This window comes from Cnephaeus nilssonii, assembly GCF_951640355.1.
Source record: "Cnephaeus nilssonii genome assembly, chromosome: 20".
In the NCBI taxonomy this organism is placed as follows: Eukaryota; Metazoa; Chordata; class Mammalia; order Chiroptera; family Vespertilionidae; genus Cnephaeus; species Cnephaeus nilssonii.
The window spans coordinates 23318779-23338531 of NC_137091.1; the positions used below are offsets into that span (position 1 = coordinate 23318779).

The 19753-nt window shown below is 43.1% G+C and overlaps 1 protein-coding gene across 2 annotated transcripts in view; it reads left to right on the top strand.

The window, feature by feature from the left end:
• The window catches only part of VAT1L (vesicle amine transport 1 like), a 152494-nt gene that overhangs the window by 63637 nt on the left and 69104 nt on the right, over positions 1–19753 (top strand). For both annotated transcript variants that reach the window (XM_079759506.1, XM_079759507.1), the window contains exons 4-7: positions 4732–4874; positions 12392–12495; positions 14597–14652; positions 18441–18635. In XM_079759506.1, coding sequence (XP_079615632.1) covers positions 4732–4874; positions 12392–12495; positions 14597–14652; positions 18441–18635 — 498 coding nt within the window. The remainder of the gene's footprint in view (positions 1–4731; positions 4875–12391; positions 12496–14596; positions 14653–18440; positions 18636–19753) is intronic.

Genomic DNA, 19753 nt, shown 5'->3' on the forward strand with positions numbered 1-19753 from the left:
CTTTATAACAATAACTAATAATAAAATAGAACAATTATAACAATAAAAAAAGTTACTGGAACACAAGCACTGTGACACCACAACAGTCGATCTGACAACTGAGACGGCAACTAAATGACTGGCACATGGCAGCGGATTCAGTGTGGATACAGCTGGATCACAGGATGGCTCACATCCTGGGCAGGATGGGGTGGGATGGTGCGAGGTTTCATCATGCTACTTAGAACTGTGCACATTTTAAAATGTATTAATTGCTTATTTCTAGAGTTTTTAATTTATTTAAATCTTCTAACTGAGGTTGACCTAAGGTAACTGAAACTGTGGAAAGTGAAACTGCAAATAAGGGGGTGATACTGTATTATTATACGAGTTATATATTACAAATGGAATATTATGTACTAGATATTAATTATATATATACATATACATATACTATATGTACTATTAATATACATATACATATACTGCTAATTATGTTATAATATTTGTACATAAATGTATTATATATTACATATATAATACTCATATTTTATATTAAATAAGATAAATATATAAGTAACTCAGATACTTATGTCATTTTACAACCACGTGTATCTTTTCATTGAAATGAAAATGCTAACATTCTGCTTGGGTCAGAGACTAGATATGTTAATTAAATCTATGCTTTATGCCCACTCTGCAGTACTAAAGACATAGAAATATGCAAAATGAGGGGGCTTTCTTGTTACATGAAAATATTCTAGTTTCTCCTGCATCCTTTTAGCAAGTATTAGCAAACTCTTGCTATGTTCCAGGCTCTGCCCTGAGCACTGGGCTACAGAGCCAAGTGAGTCAGTCCCTGACCTCATGGAGCTCACAGTTAGCAGCCACAGAAAGGTGTGGTGGCCGTTGTCCTGGAGGAAAGAACCACAGGTCTGTGGTGTCACAGAAAGAGGCAAAAGACTCTGCTTGGGACGCTGGGAAGGGTTTGTAGAGTAGAGGCCTCAGGGGTAGTGGCTATGTTTGAAGATGTAGATGGATGGGATGATAGGTAGGGGGAAGCATGTGAGAAAACTAGCACTGATGGCCCTGAGTTCTGTTTTAGATACATTCAGGAGCTGATGGTGGGATAGTGGATGTGCTCTACTGCTGATACATATTAGAAAGAGGGACTAGAAAACTGATATTTTACTCAAGGTTGCTCTGCTGCACAGAACTCAACTCATGGCCAATGTCAATCAATGATGGCTCAAGTTCAGTGTTGCTAGGAAGCAGATATTGGAAAGTGGAGGAAGTCATGTTAACGAGGTAGACTGGGTCATATCTGTAAGGGCTGACCTTGTGTGATTAAAGTAAAGGGTGTACTTTTCATTCTGAAAGCCATGATAAGCACTGGGAAGCTTCGAAACAAATAGTGAAATGCTCGGTATTCTGTTTGAGAAAAATCACTCTGTCCACAATGTGAAATGCACATGAAAACAGCCAGGCCAATCAGAAGAGTGCTGTCATAATCTAGGGGAGGAATTATGGCAACCAGACTAAGAAGTGACAGCCATAGAGAGGTTGAGTGGAAATAACATGCTTGCTGACTAACTGGATGTGGGGACAAGTACAGAAGGGAAGCCCAGGATAACCCCATGTTCCTAGCTTCAGTGATGGGTAAATGCTGCGATTCCATCCACTGAGGCAGGAAATGCAGTAAGAGGAGTGTTATGAGTTGAATCATGTCTTCCCAAAATGCATGTGATGAAATAACCCACAACACCTCAGAATGGGCCCTCAATTGGAGGTAGGTTCCTTCCAGAGGTGGATCAAATTAATCAGTTAACTGCCACACATCCAAAACTGAAACCATCCCCATATGCCACGATATTTTGAATTTAATTTAAAAAATCTATTTGCAATGAATATTATAAAAAGAAATAAGGTACTCACAATTCGGGTGTTCTTGAATATTTTCAGCTGAAAATTCTCACCAAAAAATGATTTTAAAGTTGGTCAGGGCTGCCACTCAGGGAAAACATTTTTTTTTAATAGACACGCGTGGCATGTGGGAAAGGTCTGCCGCTTGAGTCTACAGACGCTTATGGCGTACATGAGTTAAATGAGGTCATTAGGGTGAGCTCTAATCCAATCTGACTGGTGTCTTTATAAGAAGGGGAAATTTAGCCTGGCCAGTGTAGCTTGGTGGTTGAGCACTGACCTATGAACCAGGAAGTCACAGTTCGATTCTGGTCAAGGCACAGGCCTGGGTTGTGGGCTTGATGCCCAGTAGGGGCGTGCAGGAGACAGCTGGCCAATGATTCTCTTATCATTGATGTTTCTACCTCACTCTCACTCTCCTTTCCTCTCTGAACTCAATAAGAAGAGAAAAAAAAAAACACATAAAAAAGAAGGGGAAATTTAGACATAGGCACTCATGGAGGGAACACCAGGTGAAGACACAGGGAGAAGATGAGAAGATGGCCATCTACAAGCCAAGGAGAGAGGCCTGGACCAGACCTTTTCCTCACAGCCATGAGAAGGATGCAGCCCTGTCAACACCTTGATTTCAGACTTTTAGCCTCCAGAATTGTGGAACAATAATTTCTGTTGTTTAACTCACCCAGTGTGCAGAACTTTGCTACAACAGTCTTAACAAACTGATGCAAGGAGTAACTCATTTGGACATGGTCATGAGTTCTATCTTAGATCAGTTGAGTTTGATATGTTATTTAATAGCCCGGTGAAGATAGGTACCAAAATGATAGCTCAATACGCAAGTCTGGGACTCAGTAAGGGACTTGGGACTAGAGATGGAGATTAAGGTGTGCCAATCATTTCTGACACTCCAGCATCTATAGCACAATGTGACTGTACATATTAGGAATTTAAAAAATATTTGAGTGGATAAATGTCATGTTTGCTTAAGGACAGAGGGCAGGAGGAACTACACAGTGATTAGAACTCATTCTAATCTCCCATCCCAGCACTAATGAGGCTAGCTCAAGCCCTATTGAATTTGAGAGAATTGCTATGTTGATTGCTGATATTTATACTCATGAGTGAGTAAAATCCCCTCTTTGTTCTCTAAAATCAGAGGATAAAAAACTTAACCAAATATCAAGCTATTCTAAGAACTGAGAGCTATATAGCTTCTTTGGAGCCTTAGGTTCACACCCATGTTCCGAAGTGTTGACCTCCAAGTGTCTGCTTACCTTAAATGTCAAAATAAGTTGACAACATGGCATAATAGAAACTGGCAATAACTGGAAATCAGGAGACCTTGCTTTAAATCTCAGATCTCCCTCGGAAGAACTGGGTCACCCTAACCTTCCTGAGTCTCCTCCCCTCGTCCATAAACAGTGACAGGAAAGGTAATTGGATGATCTTCCAAATCTGGCATTCTGATTCTTGCAATGTTGCCTTTAATTGTAAATGTTGGAAGAATTAAATTTCCACAAATTGACCTGCCAACCTAATTTAGTCCACCAATACGAAGAAGACATGTAAACAAAGTGATAGGCAGAAACAAATATCACAAATGTCTTTGGTAGAATAAGTTCCCTCCATAATAATTTATGGCTCCTAACGATGGCAGATGGAACACTGAAAAGAGACAGTATTTGGTTGTAGAATGCAACTTATTTACCAGCAAATTGTTTTTTGGGGGAAGGTTTCTGAATGTACATGGTCACAGTATTTTGTCCAATGATTTAAACTTCCAAGCATACTGAAAAAGAACATGGAAAAATCCATCTCTAGCTGCGTTTGTGGTTTCTCCTGGATCACTTAATAGTTAAACCTCATGCATTGGCCTTTTCTTTATATGCCTGGACTTCTCTGCCCTGGATATAATAAGTGACTAAAGGGTACAGATGATTAAGATTTACTGAGTACCTATTAAGTGTCCTGTTTTGTGGCAGGTGCTTGACCTGTGTTACAGATTACCTCATTTAACACCCTTATAACATATGCTGTCAGCCACACCATATCTTCTCGACATGCTGAAGGTTGCTTGCTTAGAGCTTCTGTCTGTCTGTCCAAGAGGATAAGCCAGACATGCACCAGAGTTACTGCTGCAAGAGCAACCCTCAACCAATATCAGATGGAAATTTGGTGGATAAATATTCCAGCTTCCTCACCACTTGGTTGGGATAACTCTGAAGCATATTCTACACTTGCTCACAGTCTTCAGAGGGCCTGAGTTCCGGGTGCCCCTGGGGAATACGGGCTTGATAACATACCCTTTATGGACTGCCTTCTATTTCTGTCTTGACACCCTGGTATTTCCTGCAATTGTATTCCTGATACAGTACTAACACTCGCATCTTTGCCTCAGTGTCTGCTTCTCAGGTATCCAAACTAACACATCCCCCAAGGTCCCTGTGGAGTAGGTACCATTATTGCTAACTTACAGAGAGGAATCTGAGGGTCAGTATGGTTAAATAATAGTTGTTAAGTCTTGGTGCTAGGGTTTTGCTGGCTCACAGAGACATTCCTCTACACCAGTGCTTCTCACCCAAGGGAGATTTTGTCCCCCAGGGGACACTTTGAGATGTCTGCAGTCAGATTTGGCTCCTAGGAGGTAGAGAGAAGGGAGGCTGCTAAACAACCTATAATGCACAGTTCAGCTCCCTACAACCAAGACTAATTCAGCCTACAAAAATGGCCAATAGTGGCAAGCTTGGGAAATGCTGCTCTACGCCCAGCAAGGCTGGTTGTTGGATGGTAGCTCTCCCATGTGACTTATCTATTGTATTTCACTTCCAGGGCCAAGCTGTGGCTCAGCTGTGCTCCACTATCCCCAATGTGACTGTATTTGGAACAGCTTCTACTTTCAAGCATGAAGCCATCAAAGACTCCGTGACCCACCTCTTTGACCGAAATGCGGACTATGTGCAAGAAGTGAAAAGGTAAGGTGTTTGCTCAAAGGAGCACCAGGGTGGCCCTTGCTCTTCTCTCTCTAAAAGAACAGTTGCATTCATCTGGAAGGGGGCTAATACTACCATAGTAGTAATAGTAAATATACATTGAGGTCCTAGCATGACTAGCTCTGTGCTAAATATTTCACCTATATTAGCTCATTTAACCCTCTTAACAACCCCCTTGTGCAGAAGATAAAACCCAGGAATAGAGCAGTTAAGTAGCTTGCAAAGCAAATTTATAACTTGCAAAGCCGTTATGCTAGCTCAGTGGTCGGCAAACTCATTAGTCAACAGAGCCAAATATCAACAGTACAACGATTGAAATTTCTTTTGAGAACCAAATTTTTTAAACTTAAACTTCTTCTAACGCCACTTCTTCAAAATAGACTCGCCCAGGCCGTGGTATTTTGTGGAAGAGCCACACTCAAGGGGCCAAAGAGCGCATGTGGCTCGCGAGCCACAGTTTGCCAACCACGGTGCTAGCTGCTGTAACACTGCCTTAACACGGAGAAGTTTATTTCTCATTCATTCACACAACAGCCTAAGGAAATGTAGACTCCAACCTGGGTATGACTGAGAGCCAATGAAGGACCAGAGTGGTGACATGATCAGATCTGGGTTTGGGGCAGTCACTGGTGGTATGCAGAGAACAGATGGGAGACGGGAGGCTGGAGGCAGGAGATCAGTCTGCTGGCTGTTGCAGTCATCCAGGGGGACACTGGCTTCTAACCTAATCCATTTCCACCGGTGATCCTGCAGCTATTGATCATGGCTATGTGCATGTGCATCAAGTGGAAAACCCAGCTGCCACCGTGTTCTCAGATGATTTGTGCATCTCAGCCCTCCTGCTGCTGAGTTTGAGGCTGGCCCTCAGGTTCTATTCCTGAGGAGGGTTTAGGGATGTCCCAGAATTTTCAGTTGATCAGCACTAAATTGCAAGGTACAAAGGAATTAAGTTTTCCAGCTAGCATACTAATAATAGGATCACAATTTTCTGCAAATCACACAGTAAGATGGAAAATCGAAGGACTAGAGGGATGGGAGGCCTGGCTATCTGAGGTGGTGGATTTAGATCAGATTAAGTGAGAGTTTCTTGGAGAGTCTACTGATAGTCTGAATTTTCAGATTTGCTATTAAGTTTGAACAGAGAGATTTGCATGTAATTTAAAATTGACCCAATATTTCCGGGGGGGGGGGGGGGGTGGGGTGGAGGGTGGGCATGAAAAGAGAGCTTTACAGGGAGATACTAGAAGTTTCCCATCTGGTTCTCAGAAGTCTGTAGATTGCAGGCATAGTTTAAAGACTTCCAGGATTTACCTATGCCTATTTTCATAACCCTTAGGTAGTCCTTCTTTTACCTAGCGTCTATCAAGCTGTGGTGGGGGAAATAAACTACCATGTCCCTTCAGCAATCTTTTCTTTCATCCTCTTAATGATATATTTGAGAGCATCCTTTCCTTTATTCATGTACTGACTCACTTAATAAATATTGAATGTCTCTATTGGGCCAGGTACTGGGTCAGGGCGGGAGACACAGCCAGACCATTTCAAGAGTCACCATTACATGGAGCTGGAGTCTAGTTGGGGAAGAGGAGACAATTTTTTAAAATTCCTTGATTTACAAGTTCAATATGTGCCCTGCTGGAGAAATGCAAGGTGCCAGTAAACATGCAGATGGGGAAATCAGACACATTTTCCATCAAAGGGTGAGATTTGGGCTGAAATCTGAAAGATAAGAATTTGGCCAAAGGAAGAGCACTTCTGACTTGGGGAGTGGTATGTGCTAGGGCCCCGTGTCAGAAAAGGCTTGGGAAATTTGAGAATCTGAAAGGAGACCGGTGCAGCTGGAGGCGGTAGGATGTGGAAAGTAGTGAGAGAATAGACTCAGGAGGGGCAGCTCTTCTGAAAATGTGAGGGACAGTCTATGGCCAGGGAGCTCCTGAAGTTCCCATTTCCCATGTAGCTGCTCCATCCCCTTGTCCCTCTCTGTCCTTGACCTGCGACCTTTAGCCCCCAAACCAGTGATTTCTCCTGATGTCAGCAGAGCAAAAGGCAACAGCATCTGAGATCCCTCCACCATCACCTTCTTTCAAGTGTGACTTCCAGCAATTCCTTATGTGTTTAAATAGAAACCCTGGAATTAGACTAAAAATGACTGGGAAGCTGCCAATATGTGTATGCCCTCTGTCCCACTAATCCTACCCTTAGGAAATAATCCAAAAGAAGAAAAAGGCAACAGGTCCCTGGTCGCCTATGCAGAGCCAAGCACTGCTTCTGATGCACGGCAGGTGTGCAGCATATGTCCCGGGGGAATTATAGCATCGTCTGTAACAGTGAAGATGCAGAAGCAGCCTCCGTTATCAACAGAAGGAAATTAGTTCAGCAGATTACGCTACACCCACACACTTGAGTATTATGCAGCCCCTAAAAAAAAAAAAGATAATTATGGAGACTCTGTCACAAAATGAGAAAAATAGCCGTGGTAGCATATTGAGTGAAAAAAGAAGAATGCCAAATTTCATCTACACGGTGATCACAGCTTTGTATACATTCTCAACTCAAAAGGACATAAAATGAAAGGAAAACGGGGGTGGGGGTGGGGGGTGGGGGGGAGGATCCAACTGCTAACGTGCAATAGGAGGTGGACGCAGAGTAGTTCTTTCTTTTTTTGATCACGGATATTGTTTATTACACTATTATGTGTCTGATAAACTAGAAAAAAATAATAACATAAAATTCTGTGAGATGAGAATTCTCTTTTACACCAGCCCATCGGTAAGGTTCTCTGGAACACATTCTCAGCTGTGAGCCAGGCATTGCGAAGGAAATAGGGGGGAGTTATTTATAATATAGACCTAACCTTCACATCACTTTCTCCTTCTCTGCTTGGGAGGAGAGAAATGACTATGCTTGAAACCAAGTGTTAAGAGTAAGAAGCCTTGAATCATGTCCATCTGACTGTAGGGCCATAAAAATAAAGAGGAGAGAAAAACCAGAGAGAGCACCAAGGTGGACAGCCCCAAAGCGGGTGTCTGAAGGATGGGAGGGATTTCAGCAGGCAGCGGGAGGAGGGGAGCCAGTCCCAGGCAAGGCGAGTGAGCCCGGGCCAGGTGGATAATAAATAGCCCCAGGTTTTGTTGGTCTCCTCGTGCTCTGCTGAGCATTGCAGTTAGACTGTTGTGTGTGTACCTCAGACAGTCCTGCAAGGACAATTCCTCACTTACAGATAAAGAAACCGAGACTTAGTGGAAATTAATCCTTTCTGGATAGAACAGAAAGTGATCCAGAAAGGATTCCTGGATGTGGTATTGCTAACTCAATGTGGGAGCCATTAGCAGTAAACACTTCCTAAGAAGCACAATGTGTGCCAGGCACTGTGCTCAGCACCCTGTAAAGAGCCTATTGTGTACTGAGTGCTAGCTTAGCCCACTGTGTTCGGTCTTCTATGAGAGGCCTACTGTGTGCCAGGCACTGTGCTGGGCACTCTGCAATAGTCTCATCCCTCCGTCATGAACTTGGAGGTGGTGATTAAAGCTATAGCACAGGTGAGTTCTCAGAGGAAAGGAATTCAGAAAAAGAACTGAGTGGAGCACCAGGGTCCAACTGGACATGAAAGTTATAATAAAGTGGAATCAATTTCTTGGCCAAGTAGAAAGGTTTCTGTCCCAGTAATGGCTCTATGGGACTGGCCACCACTCAAGAGAAATTCTTCACTGATCCATGTGGGTGGGAAGCATTCCCAATAAAGGAGTGAGGAATTGAGGACCAAGGAAGGAAAGACACAAAAGTCTTGGATCAGCAATTCCAAAATATCTTGCTGCTGACTCCGGCCTGGAGAATCCTGAGCTGGGGCTATTTGTGTTTGGATCTGGAGAGATTAATGACAGCAGGAGAAAGCAGACATAGCAAATGTGGCACCTGGTTCTCTGCCCTCACCCTCTCCATGTTTGTGTCATCATGATTATGTATGTGTACACAATGGAGCACCCCCAAGATTGGGGGTCTAAGGCTAGTCCTGTGCCTCTGGGAAGCGACCTCACTCTGCTTATGCTTCTCATGATTATTCCATTAAAAGGAGCTGCTCGGCCGGTTGGCGTGGCTCAGTGGTTGAGCATTGACCTATGAACCAAGAGGTCATGGTTCAATTCCCCATTAGGGCACATGCCCAGGTTACAGGCTCATTCCCTGGTGCAGGAGGCAGCCGATCAATGATTCTCTCTCATCACTGATATTTCTATCTCTCTCTCCCTCTCCCTTCCTCCCTGAAATCAATAAAAATACTTTTTTTAAGAGGAGCTGGTAGGGTGTTTTTTGATGTGGGTATACTTATTTTAAATGACCAATTTTAAGCCTGAATTCTTCAAAGACTAAATTAAATTGACCGCTTCTCCAGAGTTGCTTGCTAAAACCGTCTTTTGATAATTATACTGGTTTGGGCATTTATTAAGTCTTAAATTCAGAGCAGTGGAAAGGCCATCAGCATTGCACTTAAACTAGACTGACATTTGAATTCCAACTGCGCTGGTTACATCTGCTTGGGCAAGGTGCTGCATCTGTGAGCCTTCATTTCTTCATCACAGCAGGGGAGTAAAATGCCTGCCTCACAGATGGGTCATGAAGATTAATTATGAAATGCCTGGGGTATAGGAGAACTCAGAAAATGTGAGTGTCCTTTGAAAGAAGTACAAGTAGAGAGATGTGGAATACCAATCTAAAAAGTTTTCTTCATTTCTTTTATTTATTCATTGACTTATCCATTTAATCATTCATTCATACAACCTATCAATATTTCTTGAGAACCAATGCTTCGTCCAGCAGGTTGAAAAAGGCTGAGGATGAGCAGCACAAGCATGGTCTTATGCTTGTGTCATGGGGCTTATGTTTTGGTGGAAGAGGCAGTCAGTGAGTAAGTAAACAAATAAATAGAATAATTACAGCCCACAGTAGATACTAAGAAGTATCCCTTGTGGACACTAAAGCATAAAGGGAGCTAAAGTAGAGATTATTTGGGGGTGGGAGCTGTCACTTCAGTGGGGTGATTAGTTACAGCTTCTCTGGTTAGGCCACATGTGAATAAGGCCTGAAGGATGAGAAGGAAAGAGCCAGTTCTAAGGAGGATTGATTGGCAGGATGTGGGAGGAAATGTGGATCTGCGAGTAGAATATAGATGTGAGAAGCATCACCAAGGAAGCGAGGATTCAGGGCTGGGCAGGTCCATCAGGAGTGCCCTGGAAGTGTGCACAGCCTAGCATTTGGGACGCTGCTCCTGAGCACAGCCATTCTGCAGGCAGAGAGAGAGAGAGGTCTTGGGAAAAATGGAGTTCACAGGGAGGATTTGATGGCCCAGGAGGGCTGGCTAGTAGAAGCAGAGCAGGGTCCCACTGCCAGAGGAATGAGCAAACTTGGCAGGAAATGGGCCTGGTGGAGGTGACGAAGACAGGTGCATAGTTACTCATCCCAGGATGTAAGGTGGAGACCTGATCACCAGGTATTAGGCACCAGCTCAGAGCTCACCAACAATCTGTGTGCTTCACCTCCTTCCTATCCCTCCAGCCTCACTGCAATCTCCCTCTCATTGTCTCTACTCCAGCCCTCACTCTAGCTGCTTCCTTGACTTCCTGCTCATCAGGCTCCTCCCAATCATGGGGCATTTGCACATGTTGTTCCCTCGGCCTGGAACACGATTCCCAGCACTGTTTACTTAGCTAACTCCTTCACCCTCCACTCATCACTTCCACAGTGACCTCTTTTCTGGCAGCCCTGATTGAGCAAACCCACAATTTAAATGGTCTCATAATACCTTTATGACACTAGACCCATTCTGTTTCCATTTAATTTTATTTGTGTAATTATTGGTTACCGTCTGCCCAGTGTAAGCTCCAAAAGGGGAGAAATGAAATCTGTTTGTGCTCACCTGTATATCACCCAGTGCCTAGTGCAGTGCCAGTGCTAATATTTAATGAGCAAATTAATTACTAATTTAACAATTGCTGGCGTGGTTCTTGAGTAACTAGCTTAGACCACAAGTCCTCAAAGTGTGGCGGTAGAAGCAGCACCATCAGCATCTCCTTGGAACTTGTTAGAAATGCAAATCCTTGGGCCCCTACCCCAGAGCAACTGAAGCTAGAAGGAGAGGGGTGGACAAGTTACAATCTGTGCTTTAATGAGCCCTCTGGGAGATTGCCATGCACACTTCTGTTTTCGATCCACTGGCCTAATGCCCTCGTTCTGAACTTAGGGGTGGGGCTTAAAAGAACACATCTGTGTAGATAAGAGCTATATTAGGCTGAAGCAAAACTGATAATTTTGGATAAGCCTTCGTAATGGGATGGATTTTAGGCTTGACCTGAGGGTTTTGAACGGCATATTCACATTAAGGCTCGGCTGTCCATTTAATGTCTGAACTCAAGAGATGCCCATGAAATTTCCTAGTTAGTGACATTATGGACACATCTGTTGACATGTGCTGCAGTGCCTAAATTTTGCTGAGGATGAGGGTGGGGGTAGAAAAACTGAACTGTGTGTGAAAACAAGATAATCATGCAAAACTCACACATCTGAGGGAACACTATTCTTTTCTGAGCAGAGCAGGGCCCAGCCACAATTGGGAGCTCTGTGAGCATAAGTATTTTTCCTACAGTCTCCAGAGTTCCCTCCTGCATAATATCTTCTATTAGTGGAAGCCCAGTAGATGTTTGTTAAACGCATGTGTGAGTGAGTGAATCGGTGAAGGTATAAATAAATGAATGGAAGAAGGGATCTTCTTCCTAATAGAGTACAAATGGTGGATCCTCCCTACTGCAATAGGAAGATCCTCTCCTTTTAATCCTCTTCCTCTAAGACTATGTTTTAGATTGAACCTGGGGATTGAACAAATGGAAGTTTGCAAATTAAATTAACATGATTGTTATAACTTCACTGAAGAGAGATGGGGAGAGGGAAGAAAGCCAATCCCTCTGAGACCAAAAGCCTTAGGAAGACAGAGAACATGGTTTTGTTCACCACTCTATCTCCAGCACCTTGGACAGAGCATGGCACATAACTTAAGGCCCTCATATATGAATTGACTGACTGACTGACTTACGGGGTGATTGTTATGTGGCTGGCAATGGGCCGAGCATTTCATTGGTCACCTCATTTTATTTTTACCACATGCCAGCTCCACTTTACAAAGGAGAAAGCTAAGGCACAGAAAAGCTGAGGGAGGCAGCTAGATACAATGTAGACTGTCTGACCGTGATGTTCATGCTCCTTCTCTAGCCCAGGCTGGTTCTCTGTATCAGCCACCAGCCAGATTCTAGGCTGTCTCCAGTTTTATGAAATTGTATAGCTGGACTTGGGAGGATAAATGCATCTCCTGGGCTTCTGCCTTATTTATTGCTATTCCCAAGAGCTCTTAATCTTCCTGATTCTGGGAGTAATCAGTATGACACAGGAAGGGAAAGGGATTGACAGTTTGGTCCCTGACTGGTTACGGTATTGTCCTTTGTGTTCCCGCCATTTAGAATCTCTGCGGAAGGAGTGGACATTGTTTTGGATTGCCTCTGTGGGGACAACACCGGAAAAGGTCTCAGCCTTCTCAAACCCCTGGGAACCTACATTTTATATGGTGAGTGCTGAACAGTAGTGGGGGACATGCTCACCGAACATTGCTCAGGTGCTTACAGACAAAGGCTCTAAAAAATGAAATGTGTTGCTAGGTTAGGGTGCAATGCGCTTGGGGTGTTTACTTTTTTGATGTGTCCCAAAATATTGCTGTTGGCATTAGTTGTTTTCAATGATAAAAGTGGCATATGTACCTACTGCCCTGTTACTCCCAGGAGTACTTCTTATTCCAAAAGAGATCAAGCCAGGCCAAACCAATGGAGTCACTGAAATGGGACTTGACCCACAGAAAGTGGCACAGGTGGGAAACCAAGGAAGGACCCACAGTAGGATGGAGAGGAGTGGCTGCTATATTTGGGGTTTTAAAGGCAGTTCTTCAGTATTAGAGATGAAATTACAAAAAGAAAACAAACAACAGACTCTCCTTCCTCTAAACTACCCTTGTATGTCCCAATCAAGATAGAAGCCCTGGGTAGACGGGGAACAGACCTGCTTCTGCATCTTGTGTTTGGGAGGATTTATGAAAGACAACAGGGAGCAGGTTTTCTCTAGCAGAGTGAGACCCCCAGAGCCCCTCCTCTCTTCTTCTTCTCTTCTTTCAAAGCAATTTAAATATTAGTCTCCACAAAGTCAGAAAAGTATATCTGAATCCAGATGTTATGTTCCAAAGACAAATGATATTGGGTTATCCAACATTTGAAATTTTTGGTACTTCTGTGCCCTTTATGTACATCAGAAAATTGAGCTTTAGTTCTGTATAACTTAGAAAAAATACAGTTTCCTTGCTATTAGCTGAGACACTTATAAAAGAGATAACCAAGAGATATAAATATGCAAGCATCTTTTTGTTATCATCCAGTCATTATGTAAGAGAGGGAATAAGCTTTCCATTGCTGGTGTATTTTGGTATTTTCAATAGTGGCCACATATTTAAAAGCCCTTGGAGGTGGACACGAAATTTTTAAATTATTACTATTGATAAGAGAAGCACTGAGCATCAATGCACAATGTAGGGATAATGGGTATGACTCACATGGTGTGACTAAAATGTGAGTCAAATGAAGATGGAGAGTTTTTGCATTTTTTACTTATTTACTGATTCTATTTTTGCCCCAGTTTCATAAATTTCATGGAATACAACCCAATTGTATTGTAGTGTCTAATTTATTACATCGACTACTTGATTACTAAGTAGTTGAAGCCTAGTACCATGATGCCTGGTGGTAGTCACCACATAAAATTAGAAGCAGTGATTAACTAGCTGCCAACCAGTTTAGGTAGGCCAAATAGTTAAGTTTAAAACATATATTGTTTTTTCATTAATGACAGTTCACTGAGAAGAATTTTCTCTCAGTTCTATGGGGACAAGAGAGAAAACTCCTTGAAAAGGCCCCAATATGGTATCTGAACTTGTAAGAGCTCTCTCATCTACCCCCTCTGGGAACCCACAGCAGTCTTTTCTCTGTAAGAGCATCTTAGGGAATCTTTCTCAACTTCACCTCCCGTCTTCCCTCTAACAGTGCTAATTCCAATTAGCAAAGCTCAGTTTCTCATACCATTTATCTCAAGTGGTTTTTTACCTTTCTGCCTAGACCTCTCTGGAGCTAAGGCATCGGCCACACTATTTCCGTGGCTTCTGAACCTGCTCCTCTGTGGGACAGTTTTTCCATCCACCTAAATTCTAGCTCAGCCAGTCTCTTTCTACCCCTGTGTGCCCCGCCCAAGGCAAAGCCCCAAGCCCCTCACTTGCTGAGGAGCCAACTTCAAGCCACAAAGGAGTCCATTTCTCAGTCTCAAAGAATGGAAACCAACCAGACATTTCAGCAACTCATCATTTTGTTAGAATGTTGGCTGAAATCACATGCCCAACTTTCCAAAGTAATGACATGGTCGCCTTGAGAGATGCTACTTCCTCTTTGATCCAGTGTAACTTGGTTCAAATCAAGGCACCTTGTCACCGCCCACCCCCTCCATTAGCCCCATTTCCCCAGGCGGACTCAAGCTCCTGACAGTTCTGGGCTGAACAACTGCCATTCTTTCATGCGTAACAAGGGATGGTGATTTTCATTAGCAGTCACTTGATTCTGGGAATCTTCCATTTTCAGGTTCATCCAACATGGTGACTGGAGAGACCAAGAGCTTCTTTAGCTTTGCAAAATCAGTAAGTACCCATGCACGGCTAATGTACTACAGTGGTGCGGTGGTTTGCATGAGCTCTCGCATCTAAGGACATTGACCTCATAACCTAAACCTTTTTTGCCCTTCACCTACATTGTTCATCTTCAGTGCAGCCTGCATTCCCGCCTTGCTCACTACACCTGGGCGGGACTGTGACTTGGGCTGCTTTTGTGTAAACAAGTCAGCAGGAGGGGCGGGAGGGGGGGGGGGCATGTGTGTGAAACTCCAGAAAGCTTTATTTTGATTTCTATAGAGATTGCTTATGTGTTGATATTTTAAATCGTTGGTCGAAAAGAAACCAATAGTGCATTTTATTTGCTTCATGGAAAGCAAATAAACTTTCTGACCGGGTTTCTGTGGGTACTTGAGATGTCTCTGAATCCTAATTTTACAAGTTGGAGATACAAATTGGATCACTTTGAGCAAGTTTATTAACCATTGACTTAGATAAGCATGATCTGAATACAGTGGTTACTTTGTCTGCAGTGGCATTCACCCCATTGTGCTCCTACTCAGGCCTACATTTCCACCTAGAGCTACACTTGGGTGACTTTCCCTGACAACAGGGGATTGCTGCTTCTCAAAAGAGCTTGCTTTTGTCTTCTCTCCTCCCATTTCCCTTATTTTGTTTCCCTTACTTTGCAAGCATCTTCTGAGCACCTGCTATTTGCGGCTCTGAGCCAGACACTGGGTATAACATCGAGTGAGATAGGGGCATCTGAGGCCCTTGTGATTCTCATGAGAAAAACAACTGAAATAAGTAAAACATACCAATAACATGATTGTAAATGGTCATAAAAGCTCTGAAGAAATGAAAAGCAGGTGCTGAAATAGAAAACGGCAGGGTGGGCTAGAGGCATTTTGAATAGATGGTCAGGTAAAGCTTGGTAAGTGGTTTAAATTCATTCTAAGTGTGGCTACAGAGTATTCATATGCCATTTAAGTGGCAACATTGGCTGCCAGAGGTTTCATCCCCAACATACCCTGATTCTGGAATGGTTACTACTTCCTGCCCCATGAAATGAGAATTAAAGGGTCTCTGTTTTCATTTGAACTTTAAAGTTCAGCTACAGAATAAACAGGGAGCAGGAAGAGTCTAATGAAGGATGTGTCTGGAGCATGTCCCCTGGAGACAGGCTTTGTGTCACTCACAGCTGCTTTGTTGCTATGGCAGTAATTACCGTGATGCTGACAGCCTGCTGAGGGTAACCAAATTGGTCCCAAATTACATACAATTGTAATAAGTGTTTTCTCTTTCTTCCCCAAATGCACAATCACAACACACAATTTTAATGAAATAATTGCAGGGTACCCAGGTTTGATGAAGGCGCACACAAAAACACAGCCAGGATGCAGGTTGACATTTTCCTGCCCAAACCAAGGGTGGCAATTATCAGAACACTACTAGCTGGAGGTCAAGAATGAAGGCTTCCCTTTCAGAGGCCCGGCACAATGTCAACTGGTCAGTTAGAAGCAAATTGAAAATAGGGCATGCCAAGGAGTGGAATGATACCTTTGTTCTTGAAGATTCTAGAAAGGATTTTTGTTCTATATATTCAAGAAGGCTTGGAAATGAAAGCATGTTTGTAATCACACTGGAATTTTTCCATCAGCTATCTTAATTACCTTCTACCTTAAAACTCACACAGAGCTTGTGCACACTCTTTGTCAAGCATGCCCTTTGCTTTCAGACCATAACGATGATGCTAATAATAGGTGAAGTTAGCATTGACGGGGCAGTCTGACTCCAAATTCAGAATTCCTGTTCACTAAATCAGAACCATTCCTTCCAACGTTCGGTGATAATAAAGCTAGTTCATACTTATAGAGCACCTACGCACTTTGTATGTAATGTATTAACACATTTACTCCTCAAGATGACCCCATGAGGAACCCCAAGGAAACTACACAAAGACAGGTTAAGTGACTTGCTTAAGGTTGCACAGCTAGTAGGTGGAGGAACTAGGATTTGAAACCAGGCATTCGGCTCTAGAACTCAACCACCACTGTACGGCAACTGTAGAATCAGCAAGGATTCATTTCACAAATATTTATTGAGGCTTTGCAGATATAGTGAAAATCAAGTCATTAATGGCGTCTTTGGCTTTTCTTCGATAAGTAACCCATGGTCAAATACATGGCTCTCCTAGAGCTGGCCCTCAGCCCCCGGGAATGTACTTTGGTAAAGAATTTTATGCATGAACCTATCCCTATGTAAGCCTGTCTTTCTCACACTTATTTTCCTAACAATATGACTTTTTCACTTTAAAAAAAATCAGACCTTTTTCTTTTTTGAGCCTCTTCAATCCTGGAAAGAGGCAGAATGTAAATAAACAGAGCGATAACACAGCTATTATAAATGCTCATAAGTGCCCACCATATTCCTCTTTGTCTTCAATATTAAACTGAGAGTAACCACCTCATTTCTCAGAACCCTCAAGAAACTGGAAGTTGAACTTCCAAATTCAAACTGGCACCAAAGGAAACACAATTAAATAAAAACAAAGCAGTTGGATAACAATTTCTGTAGTTTAGTGGGTGGCTTGCTTATTTTCATGTCTGATTGGGAGATAGGCAGCCATATTTGCCAGTTATGTGTATTCCCACAGAGGACTTTAAGCCAGGGTTTCTCATCTTTGAGAAACTATTGACACTTTGGGGTGAACAATTCCTTGTTGCAAGGTGCTGTCCTGTGCACTGTAGGATGTTTAGCAACATCCCTGGCATCTATACACTGGAGGACAGTACATTCAGTCATCACAATAAAAATGTCCCTAAACATTACCAGTGTCCCCTCAGGGGCAAAACTGCCCACAGTTGAGAGCTACTGTCTTAGCCCCAACACTATGTTTTATCCCTCAGTCCACTGTTCCTTATTCCTGTATGACACTTTCTTACTCTTCCTTATCTGATGCATTTCCAGTCACCCCTCCAGCCTTGTCGTTACTCCCCCAGGAAAGCTGCACCTGCAGTCAATGTCATCACCCCTACTGTGTCCCCCCAGCACACTTTGTAAACCTCTATGCCACCTCACTCCCTTCATCAACCCCTCCCTTCAACAACCCTTTACCACCACCAACATTCACAAAGCCAAGTGCGTTACACTGAATTCTCCCAGGGAACATCAGAGGCAATACCCTGCCACTGTATGTAGCTGAGAAAAATGATGCATGGAGAATAACAGGGAGCAAGCTGTACAGCCAGGATTCAACTCCAGAGCTAGTAATCCTAACCATATTCCTTCACATTCCAACTACACGTGGCCTAGTGGTTGATTTTAAAGGGCTCTCTCCCACCTTGATCCTGAGCTCTTCTCATAAGCACCACTGTCTGTAGTTCTCCATGCACTCACCTAATAGATGCTTTTAAAAAACACACCAACCTCATATGTGGAATCTAATGAACAAAATAAACTCATGAACAAAATAGATCCAGAGACATAGGAGCATGGAGCAGACTGACGAATCTCAGGGAGAAGGTGGGAGAGTTGGAGGTGGGTGGTGAGAGATTAACCAAAGAACTTGTATGCATATATGCATAACCCATGGACACAGACAAGAATGTGGTGAAGACCTGGGGCGGGTGTGTGTGTGTGGAAGGGGTCAATGACAAAAAAGGGGAACATCTGTAATACTTTCAACAATAAAGATAAATTAAAGAAAAAACACACACACCAACCAGATCTACCTCTCAGCCAGCTAGCACCGGGCCCACTGCAACCCCGTTTTGCTAAGAATGAGTCCTTGTAACCCGGCACCTCTCTCTTTGCAGTGGTGGCAGGTGGAGAAAGTGAACCCCATCAAGCTATACGAAGAGAACAAAGTCATTGCAGGGTTTTCCCTTTTAAACCTGCTCTTCAAACAGGGCCGCGCGGGCCTCATTCGAGGAGTGGTGGACAAACTCCTAGGGCTCTACACCCAGAAGAAGATCAAGCCCACTGTGGACTCCCTGTGGGCCCTGGAGGAGGTAAGAACGGTGTTTTCCCCAGCAATAGTCTCTTCTTAGTCCAGGCAGGTTTGGGCAGCCAAATACATTTTTTTTTCACTAAACTATTTTTCTCCAGGTTTGTTTGTTTTAAATGATGGTCCTAAAGTCATTGTCCCATAGTACGGTGCTTTGAATATAAAAACTATTTTAAATTCTCTAGTGGTTATTTTTTTTAATTGAATTTATTAGGTTGACATTGGTTAATACAATTATACAGGTTTCATGTGTACAATTCTATAACATATCATCTCTATGTTGAATTTTCACCACCCCAACTCAAGTCTCCTTCCATCACCATTTATCTCTTCTTTATGCTCTCCTATCTCCACCCCCCCACCACCCTTTTCCCCTCTGGTAATCATCATACTGTTGTCTGTGTCTATGAGTTTTTTTTTCTTTTTTATTCATCTCCTCACCTTTTTCACCCAGCCCCCCAACCTCAACCCCCTCTGACAGCTATCAATCTGTTCTCTGTATCTATGAGTCTGTTTCTATTTTGTTTGCTAGTTTATTTTGTTCATTAGATTCCACATATAAGTGGAATCATATGGTATTTGTCTTTCTCTGACTGGCTTATTTCACTTAGCATAATACTCTCCAGGTCTATCCATGCTGTCACAAAAGGTAAAATTTTCTTCCTTTTTATAGCTGAGTAGTATTCCATTGTGTAAATGTACCACACCTTTTTTATCCACTCATCAACTAATGGGCCCATGGACAACTTCTAAATTTTGGCTACTGTAAATAACACTGCAATGAACATAGGGGTCATATATTCTTTTGAATTAGTGTTTTGGGTTTAGTTGGATATATTCCCAGAAGTGGAATCTCTGAGTCTTAAGGCAGTTCCATTTTTCTGCCCAGATCTCAGCAGAACGGAGCCACCAGGACTTGATAGGTTGGTGCAACCAAAGTCTGGAGAGTGGAGATAATGGATCTCCTATGAGAGAGAGGTGCCAGTCAGGTTCACAGGAATGTGGTGGGAATGGCCCCACCACAAAGCCTTATAACTCAATCACTGACACCTTCTGAATGCCCTCACCTCTACACCCCTGCCCAAGCAGCTGACTCCTCAGCAGGGCACAAGCTTCAAAGGC